We start from the raw sequence: 11,038 nt of genomic DNA on the forward strand, positions 1-11,038 counted from the left end.
ATCTTCTGGGGAAATCTAAGGCACACAAACAAGGAGATTTAAGGTTCCTGCATCGTCCCGTCTCCAAGGTAACGGCTTCATTGGTGCTGCGCTGTAGGTTGTGGCTGGTGTATGTTTTATAAAGCACTGATCTGGGAGCTGGACTGTAATATTTAAATCAAGAATATATAATTAAAAACTGTAATGTCTAGAATTAGCTAAAACCTATCTAATCTTTCTGGGAATTAGCGGGCATCTATGCTGCTGTTATAAGAACGTCAACTTTAGAGTTTGGACTAAACTTCAGAAAAATGTCCATCAGCTGCTTAATGAGACATTTTATTAAGTCTTCACGAGGCTGACCAAGTCTTTGCGTGGGCCATCCTGCATTTCCTCCAATAACCCAATAAACAGGAAGAATGTCCCACATTTTAGCTCTAATTTTTAATCAGCACCTCTGCAGGACATAACACCTTTCAAGGATTTGGGTGTCAAATAGGGCTCTTACAGCCAGGCTGTTTAATGTGTACTACTACTGTTAATGAGCTACACAGAGTGCAATATAAAAGCTTTCAATGTGCAGAAAATCAGTGAAATATCACAGAAATTCCAAGAAAACGAGTTATGTTGCTTATAAAGATGAATTCCATCAGAAATTGAAAAATAACTGATAAATTAGTGTAGCAGTGGCTGAAATTACAAAAATATTAGTTTAAGTTCCTCTTTATTTCAACAACTGTGGCTTCACTCCGGCACAGACAAACATTTTTCAGAATATTACTACATAAAAAAAAACAGCTCAGTGTTTAAGAAGCAGCAGAAACAGAAAGAAAAAGGAGGAGGAGTGTAGAAACAGATGAACATTTAGGAGTCGACTTTCTTTCTTCCTCTGGTCTGCCGGGCAAGTCCAGGTGACGTCTGGGTTGCCATGTCCACCAGTTTGGATTTCTTGGCACCCTTTTGAGCTCTGGGAGCAGCTTTGGAACTTTCCTCTTTTCCATTGACCTCTGCAAGAGGAAAATCAGCTCCATCATTCACTGAACAGGATCGACTCAACCAGCAGTAAAAAGCCATGAACAATACACGTAGCTGATCAATAGCAATATATATTACGATAAATACGTGAGCAATATCAACAGATAATATTTCTGAACTCCAAACCAGAATCCAACAGAATTCTGGGAGATGTAGGCAGAGGAAAGGATTTTTCTGCACAACCACTTAAGCAAGGTTGGTGGCATCAACAAACTCACTCACTCTTTGATTACCTAGCAACAACCTGTTGAGCAACGTGCACAGCAGCAGTTTCATGTTTTTGCCACTGTGCCTCATAACTTCTTAATTATAAAAACAACAACGAGACGTAAAACAAGAGAATGAGTAAAACAACTTCAGAGGAAATTTTAGTTGAAACAGAAAAAAGTCATGTCACCAGTTTGGTTGTATTTCAGACATTTAAAACAAAAACTAATCAATAATTATCAATATCGACTGATATGAAAACCTTATACCGTGACATATCTGCCAGCCCTACATGTATGTTGTTGGAATCTCACCTTTTTTGTTTGAGGACTTTCTTTTCTTGACAGAACTTCCTTCAGCACCGTTCTCCTCCGTTTTGTCTGCAGTTTTCTTCCTCTTGGTCATCTTTTAAAGTCAGAAATTAAAATAATAAAATGTGATCTGTTCTTTAGCTTATTCAGAATGTTCATCTTTTACTTTATTGTGTCAAAATTGTCATTGTTGAAGAAAAATGTTAATCAGTATGTCTTCTACTGTGTAATTGCACTGCTACAAATCTATACTTCTTTTTTCTGGCCATTAAAATACCAGAAACATCTCCAGTTTAAGTCTCACGGTTCAGAGAGCAACATCAATGTGGTCCAGGTAAAGAGCTGCAGCTCCAGTTGAGGGCTTAAAGAAGAACCGCTGATAGTCTCAGTCAGAGACCAACGTCTATGGAAGACGACTTTCTCCCACCACCCGTTTCTCTCCATCACTCCTCCTCCCCTTTATCTACTGCTGCATTTTGATGCCTAATGATGGCCACGCGGCGCCCGCTGAGGTGAACAGATTGGCAGGATAATTACATACAATAACCAGCGCAGAGACCCGGCAACCTTTTGGCTGGAAACGCTGGTCCCTGGTGGTATCTTCCATATGCACAAAGAGCAAACGTGGCACAGAAACAAAGAGCACAGAACAATGGCAGCGGCATAAAAAAATTTAAAAAACGGTGGAAAAAAGAAACTGGATCAGGATGAGTTTTATGCAACTCCAAAGAACTGATTTAAAATGCAAATGGCTATCCAACTGATTATGAACCGATTTCTGAAAGTCTCAGAAGGGGTGTATGTGGGTGTGTGTGTGTGTGTGCTGACCTTGGCAGGAGGTGTTGTCACTCTGCTGACAGGTGTGAACTCCAGCTGGCCGTCATCTTTCGCCTGGATGCTCTTCAGCCCGTTCTGCAGGATGGATCGCAGCTTCTTGTACGGAGGTGTGTCTTTGTAGCCTAGAGACTTCACTTCCTCCATGAACTTCTGGATCTCATCTAGAACATGAGCACATCTGCATCAGCTTCAATTTTATTTATATATATATATATAAATGAGATGAGGTCTATCATGTTCAGAGAAATGTTATTTTATTATGATAGCTGAAGTTCAGGGAAACAGAAGGAAGAACATCAAATGTTTCTGCCTTAAAGAGGAGGAGACAGCCAACACAAAAACAACCAATCACACCAATTTCCTGTCTTAATAAAACAAGTGACCTAAAATTATAACTGTTGTTGCATTTTAGCACCTGGTTGTCTTTTAAAGATGGAATAAAGAGTTAACCTTCAGTTTTCTTCTCACCTGTTTTTTCTTGAGGGGGGAAACACTTAGACAGAAAATCAGAGATGTCTTCCTGACTCCTGAGAGGGGAAAACATTTTTAGGATATTTGGAGAAAGCCAAGCGATTCCAGCTGCAGCCCGTATTTTGCTCCAAGTCCCACCTGATCTTGGAGTCTCTGACGTATAGCGGGTCCTGCAGCCGGTCCTCCCAGGGGAGCCGACCACAGAGCCACTGGACCATGCAGAAACTGAGGATCTGCAGGTCGCTGCGCCTGGAGGGAGCTGCAGCCAAAAAAAATAAAATAACAGAGCAAGTTCAATAACACCAGGAACAGCTGAAAGGAATACGATAAGTCCACCCTGATATAATAAGACACTGTTTAAATCCACTTATTTACTTTGTTTTCCCATCATGAGATCAATATTAATCTAATTCCAGAGCATCTTCCTACTTTAACACACAGGCTTGGACATATCACCCTCTCACTCACCACATCACTGATCCATAAAAGTAATAACACTGCGCAAGCCATTTTTTATGTTATTAACACTACTGAGCATACAACACCATTGAGATTCCTTACCAAGATTGGCCGAGATTAACAGTGAAATAATTAAATTTTACTGCGTGAAAGAAAAGGCTAATCTAAAAACATTGGATCAACCAGATTGTGTCACTTGAACCTACATGCTCCTTTGTGGGCGTCGATGCTGGTGAACTCGATGGTTCCATCATGACATTTCTTCGGGTCTTCTTTGTACTCCTTGGGGACGCCGTCAGGTGCGTACCTGTAAGCCAGTCCGTAATCGACCAGGTAAACCTGCAAGACGGCACACTTTCATTTACACACCTCATAGACCCAGGGGTGCAGTCAGACGTTAAGTAGAAGCTGAAGATGACTTAGTGTGTTGCATGATGAGATAGTGCTGTACAATTTCCTCCAGGCTGGCCAAACAGTCAAATTACAACGGAAGAAACAGAGACAGGAAAATTTTTAATGAGACATTTTATTAAGTCCTGATGAACCTATGTTAATTCTTAGCTACAATCAACATAGGCTCCTCAAAATGTGGCAATAACAAAAAATTTTAAAAAGAGGTTGATAACTATACTTACCTTTCAACTGTGCATAAAACCTTTTATTCCACTAATGTCGGAAAAACACAATTTCACAATTGTAATTTTCCCATTAAATAACTGTAATTAAAATCACATGTGAATAAGTTTGTTCACATAAGTCATTTAAAAAAACATGCCACGCCATCATCCTCCAACTACTTCCTGCCGTCTTCTTCTTCATGGTTTGTGCCAGTGGCAACATCCAGTTGTTGATCATGTTACTTGTGAGATGTGCAAAAAACTATTTTCAATGCAGTTTTGAAAAATAAATACATTTCGATACGACCAAAAAAAGACCACCTCATCCTGGCGGCAAAACTTGTCTTCAAAACACAGGAGTTTTTTCGAGATTGGTGTATTTCCATTAGGCAAATTTATTTTTGAAAAGTCCAATTGAGCAATCGTATGGTGAATGGAAACACAGGTACAGTCATGCAGGAAGTAGCTAAAAGACTGGAACAGTTACGTTTTTGACGTAGGGTCAGAAAATTTTCAAATTCTGACCCCAGTGAGGTAATCCTGTGGTCAGTTCTCAAAAAACAAGATGAGAAACTGAAACCAAAAAACTGGAAAAAAACAAACCTTTGGTGACAAAATGGGTCAATATCTGTATGTTAAAAAGCAGAAAGAAGAGATGACTCCATCTTCTTCAGAGATCAACATAAATATCAGCAGACATCAGAAACTTTGAGTCCATTTGGGTTTTAATAAAGAAGCTGTGTGAAAACCCTGCAGCTCAGAAAAGAGAGCTTTAAGAGCATTAAAAAAAATCTAAAAACAGTCACTCTACATAATGCTGAAATCCCGCAGGGCTGATTTTTAAATTGTCATTTATAAATAGCTCTTTAATAACAACACCACTGATACATTATTAATCTCCAAATTAAATATTTGCCCCCACCCCCACCTTGTTTGCTGGAAAAATCTCAAAGCTGCTTCCTTTTAATCTCACACACACACATGCTCTGCAGGCTTTAATTGAGTCTAATGAAGCAGTTTGAGTGTATAACAAAAAAAAACAAAAAAACGCATACACACACATAAACACAATCATCTCTGCGGTCACAGAAAACATTGATTCTCAACAACAAAGAAAATTTCTGATCTTGAACCCACAGTGTGCTGGTTTCACTGGTACTGACCTGGTTGGGATCTTTGTGACTCAGAAGCAGGTTTGATGCTTTGATGTCGGCGTGCACATACTCGTGCTCGTGAATGAACTCCAGAGTGTCCAGCTAAACAGAGAAACAGGAAGGATGAGGAGATGATGAGAGCTGCATGAACCTGAATTTCAGTGGTTTGAACTAGAATTTCCTTCACAAGCAGTCATTCACTACAGTGGTGAATAACTGGGTGATTTGGTTCACCACAGAGACCTTTAACTTTTAAATTCCTCTTTGGGTGCTGGTTGGCTAGGTCTCCAAGCTACAGCTCTAAGATATTTCTCCTAGAGTTTTCTTCTAGCATATTACGCATATTAATCTTCCCTTTTTGATCTGAATTTGAAGCGGGAAATTTTTCTGTCAGTGTTTTCTGTGTTCTCCATGTTGCTAGCAATGATCCCTAATTTTGATGTTCTAGACATAACGTCATCGTTATTCAGCAATTTTTGACAGTTGCTTTGCTGCTATTTTTTGTATACTTTTTATAAATTGCAAATTTATAAAAACTAAAAATGTATTTAAATAATAATAATTTAAATTCAGAATTTATATATAAAAAACAACTATAAAAATTTATCGTTTTTATAAATTTAAAATTTATAAAAACTACATAGTTTCTTGGAAATACCTCAGATGTTTGGCATTTATTCAGAGTTCAGTAGAAGTTGCAAAAGGAAAATGAAAGAACTGGAATGACTGATGACCCACCAGGCGAAGACCGAGCTGCAGGACTAGTTTTCTAGGGAATTTCTTTCCACATTCCTCAAACTTCTTCTGCAGGTCAGTCCCGAGCCTGTCGATCACCATGAAGCGGTACCTGAAAAACCCCCCAAAAAAAACAGACACTCGGATGAAAAACCCAACAGAAACATCATTCTTACTTTTGAAACAAGTAGACTGATGCGTGAAATGTTGAAATGTGATCTAATCGACCAGTATCTGCTTATCTGTTGTGTTTTGCTTCAATTTAATATATATACATAAACCTTTGGCTAAGTTTAGTTGCATTGAATGTGCTTCCTCAACAAACCCAATAGAAGTTAAATCCTTTCATCAGTTATTTTATAAAGAAACATTTGATATTGAAGCCCAAAAAGTAACCTAGGATTATTACAGTCATACTGTAAAACATAAAAAATTATCCTCAGCTCACCTTTTGTCCCCTTTGTTATGCAGACCTGAGCCCCAGTACCTGGGAACTCCCACATGTTTCAGCTTCTGAGCCTTCAACCAGTTCTGAACTGCATAACAAGAGGAAACAATTAAATTAGAGATGGTCTGGTTGCTCGAACTTCCAAAGAAAACTATGATTTATTAGGGTAGGAACGCCATGAGATTACAGTTCTGTGTGTTGCAAGGTGTGTGTGTGAGTGAAGGGTGTTTGTCCAGCGTGGCTGGGAGCTAATCTGCTGCTGGGACAAATATTTACCAACAACGTGAGAGTCCCACATGAATAAAAGATGAGTCTTTGCTTCCTTAGTAATATAGCAGTTAATTGTCAGGGGAGATTGACATTTGGATTGTTATTATATAAAATGCAGAGCGGTGGCCTGGGGGCCAGGAGAGCTCCGCCCTCCCCTCCCTCAGAGGAACCCTCTGCAGCAACACACTGGTTTTAATTAAGAAAGTTGCCTTTGTTTTATTTGCTTGGCCTGCTGCAGACATGCTATGTGTTCTGATCACAGGGTTAGCTCTGGGTGCTGATGGATGATGATGATGATGATGGGACTCACTGAGATCCGGCTTGGCAGCTCTCATGTAAAAATGCAGCTCAGAGAAGAGCGGTCCGTTTTCACTCGGCTCCTGCGGACACAACAACCACTGCCAGAGTTAGTCCACATATTTATCCAATAAAGAAAAAAAAAAGAGGATGTCCTAATTCATTAAAATTTTACTGATGAGAAAAATCAACTTAAGCCACAGGGATATAGTTCTGTATGAGCTGAATGGACCCACAGTTTGTGTTGGAGGGGACAGTTTCCTTAAGTGTACTCATTTTATATCCAATTGGCAGCAGGATTCAGTTCATACATTTGGAAGTAATGAAACTGCCAATTATTAATCTGTGTGTTTTATGAATGGAGAATTAAACAATGGAGGAAAGTCTGGAAAACACTCAAATGAAATTCCATACTTTTTCAGAGTATAGAACTAAATTTACCCTTTTACTTCAGCTCGCTCTAAAGAGTACAAATCATAACAGATGCTGCTTGCATTTCCTCTACTTATCAACAAAACCATAAGATACTAGAACTTCTAAACTTGGAGCAGTAATTCATCCTCACCCTGGCATTTCATTCTTTTCCAGCTATAGACCTTGGCTTTAGGCTCTGAGCTGCTAATCTCTACGCAAGCTGCTTTTCACTTGCAGCAAATTCCTCTACTTCTGTCTGAAGGTTCTGGAGTGTTTGAAATGAAGACAATATGGAAGAAATTCTTACCTTCAGTCTGTGACAAAGTGCAACACATCGTTTTAATTTTGACCAGCATTCTAAACCAAATTTAACTGGTTATATAGCAACCAAATGGCATATGGTAAGGGATCTAAAGCCCACACACTAGGATCATGTTTCTGAGTTTTTTTCCGAAAAAACTACAAATGACTAACGGTTGGGCTAACATCCATTCATCCACATGCATTGTCAATATGAAAAGTACACAATTTCCCCTGATTTTGAAGTTTTAGCTATCATCCCAACCTTCCTATATTGGTTTATTTTATTTTAGTCTCTATGTGGATAAAATTTTACTGGCAGGTTCAGAAATACCCTAAGGTCACATTTTTCAAACAGAGGGATCGCTGTGTTGGTGGATGAGTGACGATGAGACATGCAGACCATGGCGAGGAAATCATTTGTTGATAAAATTATCTTTTTCCAACTTTTAGCTCAAATTCGATCATTCTAATGTTTGTTAAACACCTAAAATTAGGTGATTTCTCAGGCAGAATTTTGATTTATCAACTGTAGATCTCAGGAGTGCACCAATTGCAGTTTTCTGGCCAGTGGCCGGTAGCCAATTACCAATCTTTAGTTCAGATTTTTGTTTATACTGATTTTTTTGTCTGAAATAATGATAATGCAGCAAGAAAGGCACTGAGTTGGCAACAGTGGGCGACCATTGTTAACTCCAAATGTGCAGACATCACCTGGTAGGCAGGTCTGTCAGTTAAACCTCTCTCACAGCAGAGCACAAAAGGACAGTGGTTGATTTTTAGACCTTTGTCGAGTTAAATAAGATCGATGGATAAGATCAGCTTCTCTTGTATCGGCTGATCACCGACATCCCAAAACTAAGGAAATCAGGGTCGATTTATTGTGCACCTCCAATAGATTTCACTCTGTTGCAGTTAATGAGGCACACAGTCTGGTTTTACTACAAATCACTTCTGCTGAAGTGAAAATGTTTTTCTGTATTCCCTCCAGATAAAAGATATACTACTCCTCATTCAAGATTTTTCCAAACAGAAAACAAAACCACCTAATGATGTTTTTTTTTACTGTTTCAGAGGAAGTATCTCTGTTCATGTCATACAAAAATGTTGGGGACGTTTGAACAATGCAACCGTAATCTGCCTCACCACTTTGATGACATAGGGAGCATCTGGTCCAACGGGTTTGTCAGAGTTTTGATCAGCTGGTGAAAAACAGAGTGAATGTCAGGAGTTGGTGACGCTCATATAAAAAAACCTACGCATAAATATACCTTTTATACAATCCTATTTACATGTTTAAAATCAAACAAGTCCAGATAAAAAGCAAGTAGATGCTGGGGGATTCATACCCAAGTATAAGAGACCAAAGCCCCCCTTGCCGATTGGAGCTCCCAGCTTCCAGGACTTCTTTCCAGTATCTGTCAGGACTTCTCCAGGTGGGAACTCCTCTGCCAGCTTCCGCTTAGCAGGAGCTTTTCCTTTCCCCACTGCCTTAGCTTTAGGAGGCATCGGAAACGGATGGTCAGCACTGTAAAAGATAATTCCAGATTTAAAGAATTAAGTTCCAATAGTTGGGCTCACAGACTGTAGCTTGCTACTGAATACTTAAAAGCTTTATTGATGGAGAAACTGGTACATATATGCCCATGAAAATACTTTCAAAAATGATACACAAGGTTAATTTTTAAATCAGAAATTGTGACATTTATATTCTAATACAGCAGAAAGGATGAGTGATGACAGAGTTTGAAAGTTTCAACCTCAACCATCAATAAGGCAGCTTGGATATCTTAAAACTGATACATTGTTAAAGTAGTTTGGTGGCAACTTAATGTCTCTAGATTCAAATAATAGAACTGTCAAGTTGCTTGTAGGGTTCACTCAATAAAAAAAACATTAATAATAAAGGTTCTAAAAATATAATGCAATATAATGTAATTTGTGAAGATGTAGCTGTGAACTTAAATAAAAATCCTAAATAATACAAATGGAGGATGACATATTCATTGGATGTTTATGGTGCTTTGGTTGTGGAAAACCGGAGAACAACTGGATCAAATTCCTGGTTTTAGCACTGACTTTGATGCAAAATCACGAAAAGAAAAACCGGCCTACGCTTGAGTATCACTAATGCTTTGGCTGGATATCATCTTAACAATGCCATTCACAGATTTACAACCATGATTCATCTGCACAACTGAGAAGAACATTGGAAGGAAGACGAGGCAGTACGAGTGTCTACATTTCTATCTCTGCGACCAAACAGCTTTGTTATGTTTATATCAGTCACACGGTCGAATTGGGAGTCAGGCATTCTGACTGATGGATTTAAACGGAAGATCTGGATGAAGTCGCGGCTGATGAGTCGTTACAATGCAGTACAAACCAAACCACGTCCACTCGGTGCAGATTTCCACACTGGGGAACAAGTGATGGTCAAACCCGGATATACACAGTGATGTCATCACGTAAACTAAAACAGTTCCGAGAAGTTTAGGAGTCGAACCCCGAACCTAAAACCCACTAAATGATGTCCTTTCACTACCAAGCCATCAGTTTCTGTTTATAGTGTAAATGAACCTCTGCGTAACCACACAAATGGCTTTAATGCTACCTGTGAGCCGCAGTGGTAGCCAAATAAAACCGAAACAAACATCGGTTAGCATCGTGCTAACTGCGCAGATTCACTACAACTGCTCCGTTTAAAAATCATAAGTCTTATGTATATGACACCCATTGACGAGGATTAAAATAACAATACACACCCTCGATGTGTTCTTGATAGTTGATTGCTGGCTAAAATTGTTCGAAGACAGACAAGCAGCAAAACTACCGCTCAGGAAGTGGCGTCACGGCGCTTAAGCTTTCTATTGGTCCAACACTACGCGTAACGGTCAGAGCGTAAAGATGCATTCAGGAAACAAAAGCACCTCGGAAAATCTGTATTCAGACTCAAATGATACACCTCGAACATCAGAAAGAACCGAAGACGCATTTTATTTAAGAATTTAAATTAATATAGACGTAATGAAGATTAACATGATCCACCGAATAAAACCTACAACATATAATGCATATTTTAATAATTTCCCCCCATAAACCCTAAGACATTAAGTTTTTTTTTCTTTAAAATATCCAGTTTCTTGAAGTTATTGAACTATAATTCTGCCTGGAATGTCCTACATCAAAACCACTTTGGATGCAGCAATACTACCGACGAAGAACGACTTCATGTGGTAAATTGATTGATAGGATGCTTAAATACAATTTGTGTAAAACTTAGAAAATATAGCTGCATTCCCAATCCTAAAATGACAAATTGTCAACCAAGAAAACAACAACAAAATAAACCTCTTTATAACTTGAGTTCAAGGTTCGTAAAGTTAATCTAAAATGTAGAAATATACAATTTATTTTTTCGTTGAAAACCCTACTTTTTAAATAAGTTGGAATTTGTAAATTAGTGTATGCCTTGTTCCCAGAAAGTGTTTATGAGCCCCATAG

The 11,038-nt window shown here is 38.7% G+C and overlaps 1 protein-coding gene across 2 annotated transcripts; it reads right to left on the reverse strand.

The window, feature by feature from the left end:
- Positions 1 to 686: 686 nt before the first annotated feature.
- On the reverse strand, positions 687 to 10,428 carry vrk1 (VRK serine/threonine kinase 1). 2 transcript variants are annotated; one of them, XM_028001286.1, is made up of 13 exons: positions 10,300 to 10,428; positions 8,884 to 9,062; positions 8,681 to 8,736; positions 6,834 to 6,903; positions 6,254 to 6,341; positions 5,809 to 5,917; positions 5,080 to 5,172; positions 3,506 to 3,638; positions 2,979 to 3,099; positions 2,838 to 2,896; positions 2,361 to 2,530; positions 1,536 to 1,626; positions 687 to 986 (listed from the first exon to the last, which is right to left on the reverse strand). In XM_028001286.1, exons 2-13 carry the CDS (start codon positions 9,041 to 9,043, stop codon positions 844 to 846), a joined length of 1,293 nt encoding a protein of 430 aa, XP_027857087.1. In that variant the 5' UTR covers positions 9,044 to 9,062; positions 10,300 to 10,428; the 3' UTR covers positions 687 to 843. The 2 variants fall into 2 exon arrangements, with proteins under 2 accessions (XP_027857087.1, XP_027857088.1); XM_028001287.1 differs by lacking the exon at positions 10,300 to 10,428 and adding an exon at positions 9,921 to 9,968.
- Between the last annotated feature and the right edge of the window lie 610 nt (positions 10,429 to 11,038).

This window comes from Xiphophorus couchianus, chromosome 19 (genome assembly GCF_001444195.1).
Source record: "Xiphophorus couchianus chromosome 19, X_couchianus-1.0, whole genome shotgun sequence".
NCBI lineage: Eukaryota > Metazoa > Chordata > Actinopteri > Cyprinodontiformes > Poeciliidae > Xiphophorus > Xiphophorus couchianus.